The sequence below is a fragment of the Diplotaxodon limnothrissa genome, linkage group LG15 (assembly GCF_057381915.1).
Source record: "Diplotaxodon limnothrissa isolate DT_005_m linkage group LG15, D_limnothrissa_male_GT1.1, whole genome shotgun sequence".
Taxonomy (NCBI): domain Eukaryota; kingdom Metazoa; phylum Chordata; class Actinopteri; order Cichliformes; family Cichlidae; genus Diplotaxodon; species Diplotaxodon limnothrissa.
Window position 1 is genome coordinate 26,198,911 of NC_140610.1, and position 23,818 is coordinate 26,222,728.

Below are 23,818 nucleotides of genomic sequence, written 5' to 3' on the forward strand. Positions count from 1 at the left end.
TCCACTCAGCACTTTACTGCTGAAAAATCCATCTGAAAACTGTCCTTCAAACACTTAAGTAGGACACACACACATGCACACACACACACGCCCGTTCAGCTATCTTAGTGAGGACCTTTATTCACATAATGGTTTCCCTAGCCCCTAACCCTAATCATTAAAAATGAATGCCTAACCCTTACCCTAAACTTAACCATAACCTAATTGTAACCCTGACACTAAAACCACATTTTGAGCCTCAAAAATGCCTTCAAATTTGTGAGGACCGGTGTGTGTGTCTTTACAAGTGACTGTCGGTTCTCACAAGTATAGTAGAATGCAGATTTCGGTCCTCACAAAGATAGATAGACAGGAACACACACACACATGCATGTAACTGTATAATTTGCAGGTTGTCTTTTGATAATGGGAGATTTGCAGTGACTGAACATCTTTGTTTGAAGAGGAGGAAGACTTTGAATGAGAGTATGAAACCAGGTGTGAAGGCTATATCACTGAGGAGGAGGAGGATGTTTTTGACAGCTTGTTTTTATCTTTTTTTATCAGAAGAGTCAGGATACAAGCCTTTTTGGATGTAATGTTCAAAGAAAACCGTCAAATCTGGAAGCTGAGAGTTTTTAATGTGACTTATTTCGAAAATAAAATGCTGGAAACTAAAAATCTTTCAAAACAAAGCAGCCAAATGTCCCAGTTTAAACATAAGTTTAGTCGTCACACCGCAGCGGGACGAGGACCTTCAGCACTGTTTGTTGTTTATACATGAAGAATAATGAGGAAATTGATGTAACATGGCTTTTAAGCTTTCCTGCTCAAATCCATGTGTTTGCGGAAAAAAATACTAAAATATGTAATGACGGAATAAAGAGCAACACACACACACACACACACACACACACACACACACACACACACACACACACACACACACACACCACCTCGACTGGACTGGGTGACAAAATGAGTAAAAGTTTGTTACATAAGTGATGTTTATTCAAATACTTGACTTCACGAACTTAAAAGGCTTCTGCATTTTACAATGATCTTTGTATCCAATGACCCTTAAATATATATTCTCATAAAAACAAACCAAAATTTTCTTAAATGTGTTTTAAAGATTAGAAATGCACAAATTTATAAAGAATTTGTCTAATTTATATATATAAACTTTTTCAGGAAGTCAAAAACAAGAGTTGTTGTTAAAAAATTTGTTTCCTTCAACACATTTTTGAGAATGTAGTTTAGGACCCGGTTACGCAGGCCTAGAGGATGGTAGGTGACCATTGGTATCTAAGGAAAAATGTGTATTTCCTGACTGGTGAGGGGTTGGTGGCAGTCTTTTAATGACACTGATTTCAAAGTAGTACACAGTGCTGCACTAAAAACCTGCTTGTGATTGCTTTGATCATGGCCACTGGACACTAGGTTGTTAAAAAAAATATCAAAACAAGACATAATGACTTCAACAACGGTAAACCTTGTAGAGATTCTGCGACCATGATTAAACATTATTGCACGGTACTGATGGACTCTTACAGTGTGCAGGTACCCTAACCAAACCAAATCCACCTGAGCTGTTATTTGGTCTTAAACAAATGTAATTTGAAAATTTCAGGTTTAATCTGAAGATGACAGCATATTCTGAATGCCTGCCAGAAATGAAGCCAATCCATCCAATACTTCACGAGACATTAAATTCAACTGCGGACCCTCACCCTCCTTATCCTCTGGGAACGATGAATGCCTGTCCAAAAAGAATGGCATCTGAGCGATAACATTTATGCCGGAATAAATAATAAAATAAAAACAAGGAAGAATTTTCAAGTAAAGGTTCTGGCGTGAAAACCAAGATCAGTGGCAGGTAACTGTGAGCATCTCCTCTCCAGCAGCCTGCAGGTGAACTGAGGTAAAGTATTGATTAAGTGGAGAGCGATCAACATCAGCAGTAATGTTTTGCAGCTGGCGAGCTGCAGCAGCACTATACACGCTGAATGATTTCACACAGTTAGCAGCTCCAACACGAAGACATCGTCATTTAGCTGACTCGACTCCGAGTCGCAGTTTGTTCCAGAGACTGAAGCCCAAAGAAAAAGCTTCACACTGCACAAGTTTAACATTCAGGGAGACACTTCAAAGGGATCTGCACCAAACACCGAGCAATATTAACAGGACTCCTCAGTGCTCGATTTAGAGGACTTCTTCTTCTTCTTCTTCTTCTTCTTTTTTTAAAATTTATGATGATGTTCCAGCTCTCATCCAAAAGGCTTCTTTGTTTCTAGAAGCTGTGGAAGTCTCAGGTATTTAACCTCTGGAGGATAAATATGCAACATTCCCTTTCGCATGTTTGCCATATAGAGAATCAATTAAGTGGAGCTTCAAGAAAGTTGCTGTTAGTGAGTTTGTCCCTATTCGAGGGATTATCCTGACGAGTCAGTTAGTGGAATTATAATCCGATTCTCCCTTTTTTTCTTTTTATGCTTCAACTAAATTAATCAGGATAGTAATGCTGGAGCAGGCAACACAGAGCAAACTGGTGTCCTGCTGCAGCTCGAGACAGTGGGCATGCTCCACGTATGCAAGTATTTTATTTAAGAAAGTTTGGGTGGATCTTCTCCTGTGGCCGTCTGTGCATGGGTGTACACGTGTCCACACATGAAACAGTCTGTAGACTAAAAGGACGGAGACACAGCTGAAGGGTCTGATAGCAGCGTGGAAAAACTCACGACTGAGCAGCATGTCAGACTGCTCTGAGCTGAAGGTCTGAAAGGCAGAATTACAGGCACAGTGAGCAGCTTGATCCGGTCACGACCACTTTAAAATAAAATCTTACATTATAAGAAAAAAAACCCTAAACAATGGCCACAGTGTGCTGCACAGCCCTGTGTGTAAAGCTTAGCTGTATTGTGTGTTCATCACAGGCAGCAGTAGCATCCAGCAGATAATGTCTCCATCAGTCCAGGCACACATCATCGGCAGCGCGCTGAACTGTACAGAGCTCAATACAGCCAACACCATTACACACTGCATCAATAATGACAGGACACCGCAATACAGAGACACACATCCACAGGAGGAACACAAAGATATGAACCCCACCCCCACACGGCCTTCAGAGAAACGAGACAACCGACCTGGACCAGAAAACATTACAACAAAGAAAGAAGTGTCGAAGCTTTGGGTGGTCATTTAGTGACTTCGTTACAGGCGCTCATATTAATTGGTTACATCCATCTGTACTCATTTAGCATTTACCTTGAATCAATGTGTTTCTTTTGATCTTGGTTTTGCCTTTTTTTTTGCATCTTTTAGTTGTTACCATTTTTATTTGTATTGTTTTGTGTCTTTGTTTTTCTTAACAGTCTTTTTTTTAAGATGAGTTTCTCTCTTTGTTTTTTTGTGTTCTCATTTTTTTCATTTAGTCCAGTTATTTGAGTCTCCAGTTTTAATGGAGCTTTAATTCACTAAAAATGGTGCCATTTTAGCTTCTTTGTTAACTTGTTAGCTTCTGCCAACTTCTACTGATAGATGATGCGCTCTGCTTTCTTTACGTGGTTGGTTGACTGCAAATCTGGTTAGCTAATGTTTGACTCATAGTAAACTACCTGCTGTCAACCTTATTTATATTCTTTGATGGTTTTTGGAGGAATTTGTTTAATGGAAATTCCAAGTACTGATAAAGTAAATTAATGTATTCAATTCAATTTTATTTATACAGTGCCAAACACAACAACAGTTGCCTCAAGATGCTTTATATTGTAAGGAAGGCCCTACAATAATACATAGAGAGAAAAACCCAACAATCATATGACCCCCTATGAGCAAGTACTTTGGCGACAGTGGGAAGGAAAAACTCATGACCTGTACTCCAGGAAGTACAGGTCATGAAGGAGGACCTGCAGTCCTACTCACACTATAAACACAAGAAATCGTCCAGGATCAGAAATCTTGTCTTTCTTTTAAAGACTCTGTGTATTCAATTACAGATTTTACTTTGGTTATAGGCTCAATAACCTCTACCAACTTTAAATAGAGACTTGATCCCCAATACCAAGTCTTAACCATCAAACAGCTGTTTGGAAAAGCAGAGATTAAAGTGCAATCCAGTTTTTTAGAAAGATAGAAAAATTAGACGAGGATACACTGATCTGTAGCTCACCTGCTGTGGTGAGGATTTCCTCTGAGAGCGGGAGCTGTCACACAGAAGCATGAGTCTGACAGAGGCGAACAGACACGTTAGCTCGAACTAATCTTCCGCTCTGAAGCACGCTTCAAAAGCAGTTATACCATCATCTGTAGATGGAGGTGCTTTACTGTAACAAAGATTGATGTAAATCCCCAACAGATGAAACAGATTAATTTAGGATTTAAAGTAACAAAAAAAATCTGCCTGAAGTTTGGAGGATATTTGGACAGAATTTGACTTCTTTAAAGGGTTTTTTACTGGCCTGGGGTTCCATCAGACGACACAAGGACATGAACAAACAAAGGGAGCAGTCAGATAGAGAAACTGATCCCCTCGAGTCTCAGCTATGGTTACACTGTGAGCTCTGAAGAAAGATCGCAGACTGAGAGTCACGCACAGGCTCGTGGTTCACTGCTGGAATATAGTTCACGAGCTCTCCTTAGATTAAAAAAAAAAAGAGGACACGATGGAAGGACAAACAATGGAGGAGTTACTGCTTTCTTATCAAAATGATGGTTCAGAGTTTGGAGCTTAAACAAGTTGTTTATTTGCACACCTATTTTACTAACTGAAAGTCTGGGCTGACACCACTATCAGACTTTTATACTCGAAGAAGAGTTTGAACTCTTTAGATTTTTATCATCTCTTCATCAGATTGTTAACCTTTAGATTAACGTGACACTAGATAAACATTAAGATAACTGTTCACAAATGTCATCTTAAAATGCCAATGGCGGTCAGCAAGGCTGATTTTGGCAGACATGTGCAGCACTACATTTTACAGAACAAAGAGCCAATTGAATGCCATTTGTATAACTACAAAATATGATTAACAGGCGTAATTTTTTGTTGAAACACTTTTTTAAATACGGAATGATTTACTAATAAATTACTACATTAATAACAATAAATAATTTAATAATAATAAATTACTATCATTACTACATATTCACTTCAGAAAACAAACCATTAATCATTACTAATAAACTAAAAGATAAAATAATTATCAAATATGTCTAATGTTTGTGTACATGTCATGTATGACAAATCCAGCAGGTCTTCCAAAAGATAGATTTACTTAAAACTGTTAAATAACTCTTATACCAACGTGTTGAAACACTGTAAACAATGCTTATTCAGTAAAATGTTGTTCTATAGTCATAATTATTTAAAATAAAGTTCTCTTTGATGATATCGTACCTAAGGTTTTCCAATAAAAATATAAAGGGTCAGTAAATGCTCTTTGACAAACGACAAATTCATGGAATAACGCGACTGGGATTTGTTTCCAAAGCTTCTGAAGCCAAACTGCTGACACAACCTCAGTCCTACAGCAAAATACTCATCTGTGTTCTTATCAATAAATCACTATCTACTTGTTCCCCATGCTGGAAAAAAAAAAGCTGAACTTTGTGAGATAAAAAGCAAGATATTTTTTTAACGTTGCTCTCCTGCTGATCAGGTGATTTATGGTCAAATGTTGCCACTGTTGCCGCCTGCATGTCTGTGCCTTCAGGAGATTTGGCAAAGGAGCAGCTGATCCAATCACAACTTTTTAAAAGATCATATTTTTCGTCATTTTTCTTTTAATTGAGTGAAATTACAAGGAATAACTCAAAGGACAATCTGTGCTGAAATATCTGTTTAGGCTTTAAGACCAAGATCATTTTCAACCCTAAAATGATATAAACCTTTTAGTAGTAACTAAATGTCCAATTGCATTTATTGGAAAATTATGTGTTTGAAAAATTGGGTACTGTCTATTTTTTACATAAAATGCTGAATTTAGTATTTAAATCTGCACAAAACGCATATGAACCTTGGTCGTTTGTAGAATTAATTTTGGTTGTCTGTCAAACTTACAGTTAAAGTCCATTTACAGTCAGTCTTTCCAAAATGCTCTTATCCCGGTGCATTAAATATTTCCACTGACCTCCAACCCGGAGGAGATTCCCAGAGCTCCTGTAATGTATTTTGGTGCTACTGAGGAAATACATTTATAAAACCTGAAAACAAGTCAAAAACTTCAGGAGACTAAATCAAAGAATTAAAAGGCAGAGCAAAAAGCAACACATTATTGATACTGTCAGATTTATTCTGTTTCATGAGACAGTGACAGCAGATTTAGTAATAACCAACATTAGTGTGTTTCAGGCTTCAGTGATGAGGACTCCCTTCTCTTCATCTCAGCCAATCAAGTGCCAAAGTGTTTCCCATGCTTAAAAATATTTTTCTAAAGAAGTTTGTTAAGTTCCATAAAAGCTTTGTGTATAAACAGAAGTTGTTGTTGCTAAGCCCACTTCACCACCACTGATAAAAGCTGATTATGCAGACTTAATGGTGCCACTTTACCAATGGGGTCCAAATTGGAGCTTGCACCCCTTAATCATTTTGACGGATGTGCCAGACAATAGTGTGCTTACATCTTTATTTCAGCACTCAGGGGAAGGCCCCTTCCTGTTTAAGCATGGCAGTGACTCAGTTAACAAATCCAGGGCCATCAAGGAAAAGGTGGATTTCCTTTTGTGTGGAAGAAACTGCTGTCGATCCAGCACCTCGGGAGTCAGCTGGCTCAGTGCTGGACCTCACTGTTACTCAAATGTATGTAATATGAACGAGGGTTGATCCCAGCAGCAGGTTCAACACCTGCTGGACAGACTCCAGATGAGTGGAGGTTAATGTTACACACTTGTGTTGGGTCCCAACTTTATGGGATGATTTATTAATGAAGGCTCCCGGCAGCAGGAGTCAGGAAGGCTTTCATTCATGGGGATTAAAAGGAGGTCAGCAGGTAAAACATTAATGTCTCCTTGTTCTCTTTCTGCCTGTCAGTGTAATTTCACACATCCATGTGTTTCAGGCTCATCACTCTGAAAAAGCAGCTCAGTTTGATTAGCCACACAGAGAAACCCCCATCCTGCATGTTTCCTGCAGATAGGCACGAGTGTGTGCTGCTTCACTTTTCCACCTGCAGTTTCTCATTGAGCATGGTCACAATTCGAAGCTTAAATCCTATCCAAGCATCCAAATACTCCCTCTTCATATGAAATGGAGGTCTAAGTGCTGCAGAAACTGACCTTTAGTTTACCTCAACGATCACATTAAGGCAGTATATATGTACTGGAATACTTGAAATCAAGTTACAGGAAAACAGCATCAGGATGACAAAAGTCAACTCGTCTGAATCTTTTCTTTCTGGGAATGTCAAGATTTTAACTAGATTGTAAATCAAATTTAAAGGTTAAGGCTGATAATAATATCCAAAGCTCTGTCTGACTCTCAGTTCTAGAAAATGGGAACATGAAACACTTCTATAATTTGCAAAATCTGTTTTTATATCAATATCTGTCTAACGTGACAGCTATTATTTGCAACTTCCTGTTGGCTCGATTAAAACACACACACACACACACACACACACACACACACACACACACACACACACACACACACACACACACACACAACCTAAGTCACACTCACAATGTCACCAAAGACATCCTACAAACACTTAGGACCCTTAACCCTGAATCTCTCCAAAAAGAGTCTTCAGTCTTCAAGTACAGAGAGGCTCTTCACAGCTACAGGAAGCCTTTCAGTACAAATACAAAGGTACAACTCAGCGGTCTCTGTTTGTGTGCACTGTCAATACCACAATATGCATTTAAATTAATGATCACTGCAGACAAACAAAGGACAGGTAACCCCATCCAGCCTCTCTAACAGTCTAGCTTCTTCTTTGTTAAGCAGGTGAGATGATGAAGCTGGAGCAGGGAGCGGGACACTGATCCAATCAGGCAGCAGATAGGTGGGACTGAGGAATGACAAGTGAAAGCACCCATTCTGGATGCTCGCTGGCACGTAGCATTCTGCACAGAAAGGATAAATCCCACAGAGAGCGAAAGGAAGAAAGTCTTTATGGGTCTAACCTTTTTCTGTGGACGGTTTCATGTGGAACAGGATATTCAGCAGCATTCTTTAGCAGCAAGGTACCTTCCTATATGATTCATGTTGAACGCTGTTACTGGGAGCAAAGTAATTAACAAGATATTCAAAGACAGAATATTTAATAAAATTTGCAGGCAAACAAAAACTTAAATGTCAAAATGGTTCAAATTCTTTCAGCTCCAATAAAATAATCAGTTTGTAACATCCAGGCATGAAAAACATGATTGTTGTCTGCAGTATTCAATTAAATGGTGCTGGGGGATACGGAGAGCCCGTGGGCTCGGTTTTTATAAGAAATGAGCTTAAAGACATGGAGCGCAAAAGGAGTCCTAATGAAAGCTGAGAATGATTCAATAGTTTTGAGAGCTTGTATCTATTTAAAAACCAAACCTCAAAGAGTGTTAAAGCAGGGAGAACCTCATCAAATATGGAAATAAGTTAATTATATAATAATTTAAATAGACAGAGACTCTGAAGGCCCCCTTCCCAGCGATTGGGTAACGCCCACTGTGATGAACTATATTCAAGGACATGATTATTACTTAGCTAACCGCTAACGTAATGATGAGAATGTCTTTCGCACAGATGCGCATACTCCTTAATCCAGCTCTTATCTTCTGCCACAAGGTCGAAAATCTTCAAAAACACTTCACTTCTGGCAAGAATCAAATCCCTCTCTCCCTTATCTGCCCTCCTTTTAAGCTCTTAAATTAATTTTATAAAACCCTTTGTTCTCTAGTGTTTTTGCTTTTTAATTATCAATAATTCTTTTCATGCACAAAATATGGCAATGAAGTGAGTCTTAGAGGTAGGAATCTCTCCCTCTTATCTTGTAAGCCAACTTCCACGTCATGAGGTTTCTGTGGTCTCTGATGTATTTCATTAGAGACACGACCCTGCATGCATTTATGTTTAAAGCATTTTAGTTACTCCATTATCAAATTTGATTGAAGTCACTTTAGATCAAGTCAAAAGCTTTGCATGAACATTTGAACCACCTATTATTGAACTCATGCTCAGAAGGATAAATAATGATTGTTCAGCCCACAGCACAGAATCTAACTCGTTTTGTAGAGAAAAGGACATATATCTGCAGGAAATGTCTCTTAATAAATATCTGTAGAAATGTATTTGGACCCTCAAGTAAATATCGAATAACTGGACTAATTTAAATGTATTCATAGTTACATAATCACACAGTTACACTAAGTAAAGTAAAAACATCACCTGTAGTACTGATTTTCTTTTTTCAATATTCTTTTCTTGAATTAAGAATTTGAAGACCTCTGTCTCCATCTACTGGCTGTAACTCTGAACTGCATTCTGATTATATTAAGACGTATAACCCTTCACATCTGAATATTTTTGAAGCACTGCAACTGCAGAAGTGTATTACTGAATGTTTCTCAGTGCAGGAAGCTGTACCTGCTAAAATGAGGACATAAAGACTGATTTTATGGTTAAGTCTGGTGTTTTAGCCTGAACTATGCTTTTCCAGCTGCACAAGTGGACACATTTCTCTCAAAATTGCATTTTTGTTGCTGTGTTTTTTAAAATAAAGGCCCATATTTGGAGCATGTGTGTGTGTTTTATTTAAAAACAAACCTCATGGGGCTCTTTGTATAAATACTTTATTACTTCGAGCATTATTTTAATCAGCAACAGTTGCGGAGACAGTGTCACTGCAGGGTGGATGTTCAGGGTGGATGGCTGGGTCCAAACAAACCACACTTTGACACAGTAGTGAGCAGTTTGTTTCCCGTTTCAAACAGCACTTCAAACAGTCCTTACAAGGCAGTCATGCTTTGTAAGGACCTCTTAATATCACATCATCACACAGTGGTACCTATGTAGTGTAATTTTTTAGTGTGCACCTGACCAGGATTAGGGGTTTTCACCCATAAGATGGATTCTGCATCACACTGGGGTCCCTTAATTTTTGACGTTATTATTCAGGTTTTTATTTTATGTTCATTTCCAGATGCTCTTTGGTGAGATTTGGGAAAAGCTCCAGTTTTTTTGTAAAGCAAACGTTAGAAGGTATAATTCTGCAACAACTTCTGCAATAACTTGGTTTTTGGTTATAAAGTCGATGCCTCCTGCCCCAGTCTATTGACATACCCTGTGGGGATCATTGTCAATGAGACGAAACGTGCCCTTTATTTGAGTTCAAATCCACTTATGACCCTCCACCACCCATAAATCTCAACAAACAAAGGTGTATATTTTAAGAAAAATGAAGAAAAAATACTCAGTATGAAGCAGAAAAGAAAAAAAAGAAAAGAAAAAGGCAATTCTCCTAGATGGAAATTTAAATACTAACAATGCAGTGGCCAAATAATGGACAAAATGCCTTCTCACATGTACCATAGATTTACAGACCCATAAGATGTGGCTATAGAACAAGATATGGCAGCTGATATTGAAGCTTTAAAAGGATAAAGACTTTCATAAGTAAATGAAAGTAAATGAGACCAGAGAAATGTCAGATTATCATTTTTATTATTCGAGTCATTTTAGCACACAGTACTGTTTGTTTAGGAGAGAAATACTCTTTACTGTCCTCCAGCCAGCGGCTATACTTTCCTTGCCTTACATAAGGCACTTTTAGCTTTTCATTGCAGTTAGTTACCAGAAAATATTCCACTCATGAAGACCCATGGGTCAACATGTCAGGCCTAATTAAATCTTCATTCTAACAAACTGTAAAATACATTTGTTGATGTTTGGTGAGACTGAATAACAGTGAAGAGAACACTTTAGCTGATACTACCATTTAAATGAATTAATTGCAAAAGTTCATATTAACACCAAATAACAGCACACACACACCTACACACTGTAACTTTAGCTGGCATTCTTGCTACTTTTCTTCTTCTTTTTCTTCAGGACCTGCTTCTTGGGGTCTGCGTCAGAGGATGGAGCTGATTTAGTGTTCACAGAAGATGAGGCTGACTCTGAGGGTTTTAAGACTGCTTCTGGTGCCTGAACGTGTTCGGCTATCTGCTGCTGATCCTTCTCGTCTTGTAGAAGCACCATTGGCTTGACCTCACTGATCTCCTCCTTGAGCTCGGCCTTCATTTCTTCTGCATCCATTGCTGGAGAGGCCCTAGTTTTCTCAGTCTCTAGTGTTAGTAGAGACTCAGATGGCTGTTGCTGATCCTTATCATTTTGCGGAGCCACTTGTAGTTTGCCCTCACTGGACTCCTCCTGGATCTCAGCCTTTATTGCGTCTGTTTCTGGATCAAACTTGGCTTTCTCAGGGTCTGATGCTGATGTAGCTTCAATGGACTGCTGCTGGTCTTTCTCATCTTTCACTGGTGCCCCTGGTGTAATCTCACCGGTCTCCTCCAGGACCTCAGCCTTCATTGCCTCCATTCCTATTTCAGCTTTGGCTCGTTCTGGTTCTGGTTTTGGAACAGGTGCGACTGTATGCTGGATCTCTGCGTCTGGCTCCGCTTGGTGCGCCTCTTCAGCCTCAACTTGTGTCTGAACCTTTATCGCCTCTGTATTTGGATCTAATGCTGTTTCTAAAGTTGTCTTCTGAGTGGTTGTGGCTTCTGCAGCAGGCACAACCTGATCTAGAACCTCCTCCACCTTCACTGGCTGTGGCAGCTCTGAATCTGATGCTTTTGACTTTACATCTTCCACCTGCCCAGGGACTGAATCCAGACCCTCTTTGACTTGAGGTTTTGCTTTGAAATGGAAAAATGCAGATGAAACTAGATCTTCTTCAAGGTCTAACTCATTATTTTCCTCTTCCTCAGTGTCAACAGTTGTCGTCAACAGGGAGGCAGCAAACTCTTGCAGCTTGGTCTGCTCCTCCTTCAGGCGGGACATGCCCTCTGTCAGAACCGGGTCCTCCTCCTCGATTTCCTGCATCTCATCAGGGGTCAGTAGGGCAGATTCGTCAGCACCCTCAGGCTTGTTATTGAGGTTGGAGATGCCAAAGACCTTTGTTTGAAGGTTGGCATTAGAGTAGCGAACATCCTTGATTTTGTCATAGAGCACTTTCCTTTCATCCTGGAGGGCACGACAAAGCTTCTCCAGCTTCTGAATCTTCAGGACGAACAGATCGTACTCTCTACCTTTCTCTGTTCTCTGAAGAACAAGAAGGGATGAAGAAAATTAGACAAGATGACACCATAAAAAGACGATGCTGTTTGAGTAGGGTATTTATGAATCGCTAAGGATCTTTGGTTTGGTGATGCTTTGCTGTCATCATCTAAATTAGGTCACTGGTGCAACATGGCCCAAGACCCCATTTGTACCAGGACCAATTGGAAAATGGATTAGCTTGTGTGTTGGATCAGTCAGTTTGATTGTATCTATCTTTTTTTATCAGCTAATATGTTGGACCCATGAAAACACTTCTCTAAATATTTACATTTATAGATGGGATTATTTCATGATCTCCAACTTTCTGCTTCTAAATTCAGATAAAATTGAGGTCATTGTACTCTGCCCTGAAAATCTTAGAAATGTGGTATCTAACCAGATTCAGGGTTTTCCTCTGTATGCATTATTGTAGGGTCTACCTTAAAATATAAAGCATCTTGAGGCGACTGTTGTTGTGATTTGATGCTGTATAAATAAAATGGAATTTAATTCATGGATTTGCAGGCACCTCTACTGTGGCACTAAATCTGACAGCTTAGGAATTAGCTAATAAATTGGAGGAGTGTCTACTCATTGGCCACTGTGTAAAAAAAAGAGTAACGGAATCTAAGGAAATACTATACATGAATCCAGCAATTATTCGGTCCTGTGCTGGGGCCAAAAAATTTGTACAAATTTGAACAATCGTGTTTTTATCGATAAGGCACTGGCACCACATGGATTCAAAAAGGATTAACCAAGGCCTGTAGGTGTCTCTCTCCAATTGTGATTAAATTCTCCAGGTAGTGCATCGTAAACATTTACCTCTTCAATCATATCAGTCAAAGCCTTGTTGCAGTTCTCAAACCTCGTCTTCCACAGATTGGACTCTTTCTCCACTTTCTTCATCTTGTCTGACATCTAAAAAAACAAAACAACAACAACCACGAAATAAAATAAAATCTACGAATCAGACTTGTGTCAGATCCATCCAAAGTCAAGAAAACGTGCTAGAGCAACAACCATCCATTTACATCTCACACACACGCAAAAATTCTGGTAAGAGGGGTTTTCTTTAATCGTCACAAATTAATTTCTGCACTTATTGTGTCCGACATAAAAGATGAGAGTAACTGTCCCCATTTACCCTACACACACACACACACACACACACACACACACACACACACACACACACACACATAACACAGGTCAAAACTCACATTTTCCATCTCCTTTTTGAAGCGGACGTAGATTTCATTGCTTTTGGCCAGAGTTGCCTGGAACTCATCAAACTTCTCACCATACAGGGTCAGCTGTGGTTAGAGGAGAAGGCTGATAAGTCAGAGTCATAGGACAGATACGTTTATATTAGCAGATCCCTCATAATTTCTATTCAAATAATATGACGACAAACTAAAATCAAGCTTTATTCACTGCTCCTGCAAGAAAACCTCCAAAAAAACCTCAAACAGATCTTGGTTAGACAAATTTAGAACAAATTAAACTTAACTGCAGTCATTTTTTCCTATGTATTGATTTTTGAGGCCCAGACTAAATCTCCACATTCAAGTAAGATGCAGTATTCAAAGTATACTCTAAGTATATTTGCACTAGACGGAAAGATGTTAATGAGACTTACATATATGCATTTCTCTGTAAAAATGTTTTTTTTTTTCAAATGCATTTTAATAAATTCAGCTTTTCCAGATAGCTTATTCAATAATTATTTTTGTTTTATATAATTAATAAAGAGAACAGGAGCTTTTTGATATTATTCCTCACAGTGTGGAGACGTTTTAAGCCGTCATGCACAAAATAAGTGCATTCAGCTCATTGTGGTCTTGTGTGACACCTGCAGTAATCTGCCTGACTCAGCCTCAGTCAGTGAATATTCACCTGCGCCTGCATGACAGTCCCCTGCTCTCTGAGTGTCTGAGCCTGCAGTTTCCATTCAGCAGCCTGAACCAGTAACTGGTTAGAAGAGAACAGACAGAGCCAGACGTTAAAGACGTTTCTTTACCTTCTTCTTCATGGCCAGCTCCTGCTCCTTCATAGCGAAGCATTTCTTTGTTTTGTCAATAGCCTCCCTAAGCAACTAAGGTGACAGAGACAGTATACAGTTAATCTGCATGGCCTTCAAAACAGATTTAGAGAAAATTCATCTTGATTATCAAGCTAACAGCAAGCAGCCCGTTCTCATCCCCTGACCGTCAAAGCCTTTATGCACAAAGTGTCGTGGTTATTGCATTAGTGAGATGGGTCTGTGACACCCAACTCATTACTTTCCAGCTTGTAGGGTTACTGGTAAAAAAAAACCAAAAAAAACATTTATTTCAAATCACCAGTTTTCCCAGAACCTTGAGAAAAATGAGATCATTAAAGTCTTGGTGGATAATTTTGCCAGTGTCAGTGCATCGCTTATGTAAAAGGAAACATCTGACCAAACTGGAGCAGCTGACACACGGAGATGAGAATATGTTGCAATAAGACTGCTGTGCCGAAGTCACATTAAATATGTTTAAATGGAATTTTAAAAACAGACATATAATACCATTAATGATATTCATTGATATGACCTTTTAGAATTGACATGCCAAAGTTTGTTTACATGTAGATAAACTGACATAAGTGATATCTGGAGAGCTCTGGGTGAATTCTCAGAATGCTGGGACAAAGGCGTATCCTTTATTTCTTCACTGGTTACAATGGAAGCAATGGCACACTCACGTATTCCTTCTCTCTTTTGTGTTTCTCCTCAGCTTCGGTCAGCAGAGCGTTGGCCTGCTGCAGTTTGGCTTCAATCAGTTTCTGCTGCAGGTCACGATGCTTGTTGATCTTCTCCAAACTCTGCAGGACGGAGGAGAACAGGAAAGAATTTACCTTCATATCATTTTCTCAAGCATTTCATCCTATGAAAGCTGGGTAAAGGCTCCAGCCCCCCGCGACCCTCAATTGGATAAGCTAAAGAGAATGGATGGGTGGATCAATGGATCAATTTACCAATGAATCAAAAAGAAAAAACTCATCTGAAGTAACTCTAAAGTTTTGTTTTTTATTCAAAGATATCTGAAAATACATTTTAATGTGTAATGTTGACCTGTGACCTCTCACCTCCTCCCTCCGTTCACACTGGGTCATGAGGTTCTCCAACTTGTCGGTCAGATTGACATTTTCACCGCACAGCTTCTCATTTCGTGCGCTGTGCAGCTCAATCTGGCTCTGGATCTCACCCAGCATGCTCTGGAAGTGGGTGGTGATCTCTGTTCTCTTCTCCTCGTCCTCCTTGCAGCGCTGCAGAGTCTCCTCCTGGAGGAGGTAGCGGTGGCAGTCGGGGAGAAGTGAATGGAAGAAGAGGAAGGTGAAAGAAACAGAGTTCTGTCAGGCTTCAACTTTCCTTCTTCCTGTACAAGTGAATCAGTTCTTCCAGATAATAACCACCATCTAACTAACTACAAAACACTGAGATGTTTAAATTGTGTTTTTATACGGTTTGTGCTTATCGTGAAAGTGGATTAAAAATTATGTCTCAATAGCTTCTCCTGCTGTGCCAAAGTAAATGCAAACATCCTCCACACCCTCAGAACATTGTAGAATGACTGCTGCTCTCTGCACAGACTCTCCAGTTTGCTGCGAGCTGCGATGCTGCTGCGATACTCGGCCTGCAGCTGCTGCCGCTCCTCCAGCACGACGGACAACTTCTGCTGCAGAGCACTCAACCTCTGCACATCGCAGCGCCGCAAGGCCGCCTGCGAACACAAGGAGAGGTACTTGCTATGAATTTTAAAGACCCAGTGCCAGAAACAGTATAAATACTTCCAGCAAGCAACACTAAAAACTTCAGCTGCTTCCTTACCAGTTCAGCATACTTCCTGACCAGAGCTTCCAGTTTCTCCTCTGGAGAAGAGAGTTCGTTCAGGGCCTGCATGATGAGAGAGGCCTCTGCAGAGAGAGATACAGTTTCTAGCATTTTGATAATACACACAGGATATAGTATTCATTATTTAAGCTTTCATTTGCTATGACAAAAACAATTTCGCTTTGGTTGTTTTTATTAATTATACTTTGTATTAATAATGAGATGGTTCACCCTCTCATGTTTCTGGCTTTTTAAATTTTCTTTTTCTAAAGAAAAGTTGTTGCTGCTCACATCAAAGGCGCTATAAGCTAAATAAAAAAAGAAGTATTAAAAGTGCAAGATAAAAAAGAAGATAAAAGCTCAAGTAACTTGCATATAAACTAGGCTAAGAGCTACTAGAGTAAATAATAAATAAGTAAATGCAGTTCATCCTCAGTATGAGCAGGATAATATTGCAACAATAGACAACATAAGTTTCATTTTAGAGTTCAGTTCTTTTAAGGTGCATTGGTTAAAAATTGTTTCTATTTTGGGGCTAATAAGACTATCTGACACCTGTCAGCGCGATCAGCTCAAAAGCACCAAAAATTTGTTGAATCAGAAACAAAACTTCAGCATTAAAACTTTACTTTACTAAAGTCCACATGCAGATACATTTCAGATTCATTTGGGTTTTTGTGGGGTTGACTGATGGTTGGATGGTTGCAGTATTTATTGGGAACTGGGTAAAGGAATAAAACCATCCTGCTCTCTGGCTGCCTCACCTGTGTCATCTGTGTCCATGGTGCTTGTGATGTCATCTTTTGCCTCCTCCTTCACCTTTTCCACCTCTGCCTCCACCCCACTCTACATCCAAAACAGTATAAAACATTGCTTTTTTGTTTTTGTTTAGTTTAGTTTTTTACATTTGTTCGGCACACATCACCAGCAGCCAGACATCAAGGAGCAGGTGTTGTTAACTTTTAAAACCTGTTTGTCGAGGACGCCGGCTGTGGAGCTATACATGTGAATGATGTCATCAAGCCGTCGACTGAACTGCTCCACAGAGTCCGGATTGTCAGGAGAGGAGGCGGAGCAAGCCACACCTGCCGTCTCGCCCTCACTGCTCTCAGGCTCCAGTGAAGATGCCTTGACAGATGTGGGAGGCACCAACACCTCAGCTGCTTCCACCGACGTCTCCATTGTCAGTTTTCTGGAACTAATGCACATGGATTTTTTATTTTTTTACAGCAGGCAGATACAGAGATTTACAGAGAACCTAACAAGACGAAGTAAAACTTAACTGTTGGACGTCACTCATTCAAACTGCAGCATGTAAAAAAACTTTGATTTCACTCTATTCATATACAGTGGGGCAAAAAAGTATTTAGTCAGCCACCGATTGTGCAAGTTCCCCCACCTAAAATGATGACAGAGGTCAGTAATTTGCACCAGAGGTACACTTCAACTGTGAGAGACAGAATGTGAAAAAAAAATCCATGAATTCACATGGTAGGATTTGTAGAATCAGAATCAGAATCAGAAAGGGGTTTATTGCCAAATGTTGAGCAGGTTTACAACATTAGGAAATTGCTGCGGTGCTTCAGTGCAAACATAGTGTCATAAATAGCACTTAAATAGTGTCATAAATAGCACTTAAATAGACATGAAAAAATAAAAGTAGGGATAAGAATTAAAAGTGCTACGTAGAAAGATATGTGCATGAGCTATACATGAGATATATACATGAGAATAAGAATTAAGAGTGCTACGTTGAAAGATATACATGAGTGCAGGTGGTGATCAGTGCCAAACATGGAATGATGCAGTGAACACAGCGTAGGGTCATGTGTTAGTGGTGGGAACAGTCATATGGTTATTGTTCATGTGTCCAACAGAAGAGGGGAAGAAACTGTTCTTATGGCGAGAGGTTCTGGTGCGAATGGACCGGAGCCTCCTGCCTGAGGGGAGCAGGTCAAACAGACTGTGTCCAGGGTGAGAAGGGTCAGCTGAGATCCGAGCTGCACGCCGCAGTGTCCTGGAGGTGTACAGGTCCTGCAGAGATGGGAGTCTGCAGCCAATCACCTTCTCAGCAGAGCGCACAACACGCTGCAGTCTCTGTTTGTCCCTGATAGTGGCTCCAGCGTACCACACGGTGATGGAGGAGGTGAGGATGGACTCGATGATTGCAGTGTAGAATTGCATCATCGTCCGTGTTGGCAGGTTGAATTTCTTCAGCTGCCTCAGGAAGTACATCCTCTGCTGGGCTTTCTTGATGACGGAGGTGATGGTGGGCTCCCACTTCAGGTCCTGGGTGATGGTGGTACCCAGGAAGCGGAATGAGTCCACAGAGGTGATGGGGGTGTCAGTCAGGATGATGGGGGGGAGTGGGGCTGTGTGCTTCCTGAAGTCCACAGTAATCTCCACTGTCTTCTGGGCATTCAGCACCAGGTTGTTGTGGCTGCACCAGGACACCAGACGTTCAACCTCCCTCCTGTAGGCAGACTCATCCCCGTCAGAGATGAGCCCAATAACGGTGGTGTCATCTGCAAACTTGATTAGCTTGACAGACTGGTGGGTGGAGGTGCAGCAGTTGGTGTACAGGGAGAAGAGCAGAGGAGAAAGAACACAGCCCTGAGGGGAGCCGGTGCTGATGGTCCGGGAGTCCGAGACATTCTTTCCCAGCCTCACATGCTGCTTCCTGTCCGTCAGGAAGTCAGTGATCCACCGGCAGATGGGATCAGGCACATTCATCTGGGAAAGCTTGCCTCGGAGATGGTCTGGAAGGATGGTGTTGAAGGCAGAGCTGAAGTCCACAAACAGGATCCTGGCGTAGGTTCCTGGGGAGTCCAGATGCTGCAGGATGAAGTGTAGGGCCATGTTGATGGCGTCGTCTACAGACCTGTTGGCTCTATATGCAAACTGCAGGGGGTCCAGGAGGGGGGCCGTGAGGGTCCTGAGATGGGAGAGAACTAGGCGCTCAAAAGACTTCATGACCACAGATGTCAGAGCCACGGGTCTGTAGTCATTTAGTCCAGTGATCCTAGGTTTCTTGGGGACAGGGATTATGGTGGAGGACTTGAAGCAGGCAGGCACATGACATGCCTGCAGTGAGGAGTTGTAAATGCCAGAAAACACTGGGGCCAGCTCGTTTGCACAGTGTCTGAGGGTGGCAGGAGACACGCCGTCTGGGCCGGGAGCTTTTCGAGCATTCAGGTTCTTAAACTGCTTCCTCACATCTGCTTCATGAATATGAAGAGTTGTGGTGGGAGGAGGTGGTGTGAAATCCTCTTTTGTGTGGGGTGAGGAGGGGGGTGTTGTAGGTGAACAGTTTGAAGGTGGTGATGGCTCTATGGAGGGGGGAGAGGTGGGGGAATTAGTGTCCAAGAATTGTGTAAATAGTGTAAAGAATTTATTCGTAAATTAGGGTGGAAAATAAGTATTTGGTCACCTCAAACAAGGAAAATCTCTGGCTCTCACAGACCTGTAACATCTTCTGTAAGAAGCTTTTCTGTCCCCCACTCGTTACCTGTATGAATGGCACCTGTTTGAACTCATCATCTGTATAAAAGACACCTGTCCACAGCCTCAAACAGTCAGACTCCAAACTCCGCCATGGCCAAGACCAAAGAGCTTTCGAAGGACACCAGGAAAAGTATTGTAGACCTGCACCAGACTGGGAAGAGTGAATCTACAATAGGCAAGCAGCTTGGTGTGAAAAAATCAACTGTGGGAGCAATCATCAGAAAATGGAAGACATACAAGACCACTGATAATCTCCCTCGATCTGGGGCTCCACGCAAGATCTCATCCCGTGGGGTCAAAATGATCATGAGAACGGTGAGCAAAGATCCCAGAACCACACGGGGGGACCTGGTGAATGACCTGCAGAGAGCTGGGACTAAAGTAACAAAGGTCGCCATCAGTAACACACTACAACGGCAGGGACTCAAATCCCGCAGTGCCAGACGTGTTCCGCTGCTGAAGCCAGTGCATGTCCAGGCCCGTCTGAAGTTTGCCAGAGAGCACATGGATGATACAGCAGAGGATTGGGAGAATGTCATGTGGTCAGATGAAACATCATGCTATGGGGCTGTTTTTCTGCCAAGGGGAAAGGACGACTGATCCGTGTTAAGGACAGAATGAATGGGGCCATGTATCGTGAGATTTTGAGCCAAAACCTCCTTCCATCAGTGAGAACTTTGAAGATGAAACGAGGCTGGGTCTTCCAACATGACAATGATCCAAAACACACCGCCCGGGCAACAAAGGAGTGGCTCCGTAAGAAGCATTTGAAAGTCCTGGAGTGGCCTAGCCAGTCTCCAGACCTCAACCCCATAGAAAATCTGTGGCGGGAGTTGAAAGTCCGTGTTGCTCGGCGACAGCCCCAAAACATCACTGCTCTCGAGAAGATCTGCATGGAGGAATGGGCCAAAATACCAGCTACTGTGTGTGCAAACCTGGTAAAGACATATAGTAAACGTTTGACCTCTGTTATTGCCAACAAAGGTTATGTTACAAAGTATTGAGTTGTATTTTTGTTATTGACCAAATACTTATTTTCCACCCTGATTTACGAATAAATTCTTTACAAATCCTACCATGTGGATTCATGGATTTTTTTTTTTCACATTCTGTCTCTCACAGTTGAAGTGAACCTCTGGTGCAAATTACTGACCTCTGTCATCATTTTAGGTGGGGGAACTTGCACAATCGGTGGCTGACTAAATACTTTTTTGCCCCACTGTACCCTTTAATATTTAATTGAACTATATGACAAAATCAGATGGTCTAGCAATTGTTTCTAGCAATTGGGAGGTATGTTCTGATTCAAGTGTAACAGAAGGATTACTCTGTGGTTCTATTCTTTAAAAATGTACAAGTTTAAGTTTGGACAGTGAGTTTGAAAAATCTACTGAAAACCTTTAACAACTATACAGCTCATAAACAGCTCACACCAACTGCAAACATGCTTTCCATTGTTTAGCACATGCTAATCCAATGTAAAGTATCTGGCAGCTGTCACTTTAAATTTAGCTCACTGATAGCTGTGACAGATCACAGCAGCGTCACAACTACTTTATACTAGACTCAGGAGGAAAATGTTTGCAGAGATCAAATCAAAAAGCCTTTTCTGAACAGTCTACTGTAGACCGAAAGTGTTTTTGCAACCACAGCTATATCCAATCTCACTTTAAGCACATCTGCACTGGCTTCTTTTTTCTGACCAGGAAGATACATCCATGTCTTGTACTGTCTCCGGTCTCCGGTAAGCTTCAGTTTTGGGTACAAGTCAAAAGACAAAGTACATCTATTAAAGGAAACAAGCTCAGACTCCAAAAGTCTTTCTTGGAACCAAGAACCAGGAGTCTATAAGTTATAAGGTTGTGTTGTGTTTCATTACATTTCTTTAATTTTAAATCATCCATTCACTTTTATCTCTATGTGTCCAGAAAATGATTTGGGAAAAAAAAACTGACAATGTGAATATGGTTCCATGAAAAAACCCAACATATTAAAACCCAGAATCTATAAAATGCAAAGATTTACAGTTTGTCTAATCAATAAATTGACCGGTGACTTCACGGTAGGTTTGTTGATGTCTTTGAAACTAATAAAACTGCCATGTATAGTGAGGGGAAGGAACCTTTAATCAGCGACCAACATTACTTTTATTTTCCCATCAGGCGTCATCGAGCTCACCGCCTCTTCCTCTGTGTGTGTGTCCACATAGCTCTGTTGCAACATGACGGCTGCCACCGTTATTATATCTGTCAAGTTAAAATTAGCCATCACAGTGAGATAGCCAACTCTGCCCTCCCCCCCATCCACACACACAGTCACACACACACTGCAGGCTACAGCTGTTGTAGTCTCATCTATTCTGAGAGCATCCAAATATGGTTCCAGGCATACAGTCACAGATTTTAAGGCTAAACATTATTATAAACTTGTTTTTTTGTTTGTTTGTTTTGTGTGTCTGCTTCATGTTTCCACTGTTTTGCCGCCCCACTGCAAAAATACACTAAGCTCCTCCCCTCTATATTACACAACCAATCACAGCCCCTCCCCCTGAATTACAAACTGTTGACCACGACTAAATAAACTGCTCATGGTAATGTTTTTACTTGATGACTGTGCTCAAGCTGGATGATGGAAAAACCACATGAACATAATCTGGACTTTGAATAACTGCATTCTTTGTTCTTGATTATCAGCTAAATCTTAAAATACCAATGTTACGCTTGTTTCTTGTTTGTGTTTTTTAAGGACATTCTTAGTTTTGGACAAATGATCCTACACCTGACCTCACTTTATGCCTCCAAAATAAAATGATCCATTTACAAAACTAAAAGAAAGACATTACTGTCAGAATGAGCCAGAACAGCCAAACAGAAAACCTTTGGAAAAACCAGGTAACTGCAGAAAGATGTAGACAACCAAAAACAGCACAAGCAAGGCCAAAACATTAGTAATTGTTTACATGTGACAAAGTGAACAGTCCACCAACTAAACTGAAGTAAAAGGAGGCACAAGGCACCTTTAAAATTATCACATATATCACATTTTTCACTGTACTGAATTATCAAAATGATCCTTAAAGAATAAGACACTGCTTTCTTCAAATGCAGGTATTTTTTACATTCCAGTCATGCTGTGTATGAAAGTGCTGAAGGGCTGAATATAGACACGCTGACAGTGACACAGCCCTTTATTGTGTCATGGCTGCCATTACAAAGCTCTTCATGTCTTTTCCATGTTGTACTTTAAAGTTATTTATTAAAATGAAAACATAGCAGCAATAAAATTTTTTCATCTTTAAAAATGACCATCAGGCCCCATTTATGCCTGAAACAGGAGGAAAAATACATTTCCAGTTTGTTCCACAAAGTAGTCCACTTGTGGAAGTGTACCCAAATGCAGCAGTAAGAACGGTGAACACAAGTAAGTAAGATTTCTGAGGAAGGGAGGAATGAAAAAGTCTTACCAGGATCAGCAGAGTGAAGGAGGTGAAGAAGAGACAGCAACAGACGGAAGAAGAACGGGAGGAGGAGGAGGGTCCTGTTCACGGGACAGCTGACCCCCAAAATAACATGAGAGGATCAGCTCAGGGACACGCCGGTGACTGCACCAGAGTGTGCTGCGACTGTGGATAAGGGGACACATTCTGATGGGGGTGGGTGGGTTCCCGAGAGTCTTTTGTGATTTTAGAAATAACTTCATCACCAATATTCACAGGTCACCTAAAAACCTGGGTCTTAAAAGTTTTTAGGCTAAATGTGTTAAAAAAAAAAAAGCGGAAGTGAATTTGAAACGGATTAGAAAAGAAACTAACAGTAATGATGACGTTGGGTCAAAGGAATCATCAGACTCAGACTCACAGTCTTTAACACAATCAGCACAGTAACAAGTGGTGTTTAGGACATTTCAACTACAACAGCGGAAGACAATTCAATACAATCACACACACAAAACACTGCTACTGGAGACTATGAATGAGTATGTCTTGGTGTTTCTAATCTCCAACCTTCCTTTAATCTCAAAACTTCTTGAAAGAGTAGTTGTCAAACACCTAACAGATTATCTTATTCTAATAGTTTCAGTCAGGTTTCAGAGCTCATCACAGCACAGAAACAGCTTTAGTGAAGGTTACAAATGATCTTCTTATGGCCTCTGACAGTGGACTCATCTCTGTGTTTGTCCTGCTAGACCTCAGTGCAGCGTTCGATACTGTTTGAACTTATGCAGTCAGG

The 23,818-nt window shown here is 40.7% G+C and overlaps 1 protein-coding gene across 2 annotated transcripts; it reads right to left on the bottom strand.

Annotated features, from left to right (window-relative positions):
* Positions 1-10,584: 10,584 nt before the first annotated feature.
* Positions 10,585-23,171, bottom strand: txlnba (taxilin beta a). Of its 2 annotated transcripts, none has more exons than XM_085372254.1 (11): positions 23,053-23,171; positions 17,055-17,283; positions 16,850-16,931; positions 16,083-16,168; positions 15,805-15,975; positions 15,341-15,535; positions 14,957-15,076; positions 14,126-14,200; positions 13,450-13,542; positions 13,052-13,147; positions 10,585-12,229 (listed from the first exon to the last, which is right to left on the bottom strand). In XM_085372254.1, the coding sequence occupies exons 2-11, from the start codon at positions 17,265-17,267 to the stop codon at positions 10,976-10,978; spliced, it is 2,385 nt and encodes a 794-aa protein (XP_085228380.1). In that variant the 5' UTR covers positions 17,268-17,283; positions 23,053-23,171; the 3' UTR covers positions 10,585-10,975. The 2 variants fall into 2 exon arrangements, with proteins under 2 accessions (XP_085228380.1, XP_085228381.1); XM_085372255.1 differs by lacking the exon at positions 14,126-14,200 and adding an exon at positions 14,250-14,324.
* Between the last annotated feature and the right edge of the window lie 647 nt (positions 23,172-23,818).

Coding starts and splice junctions, on each gene's coding strand:
- txlnba (XM_085372254.1), bottom strand. CDS start 17,267: ATGGAGACGTCGGTGGAAGCAGCTGAGGTGTTGGTGCCTCCCACATCT. Junction 15,976..16,082: donor TCAGGAAGTATGCTGAACTG/GTAAGGAAGCAG, acceptor TTGTGTTCGCAG/GCGGCCTTGCGGCGCTGCGA. Junction 15,536..15,804: donor CATTCTACAATGTTCTGAGG/GTGTGGAGGATG, acceptor TACCTCCTCCAG/GAGGAGACTCTGCAGCGCTG.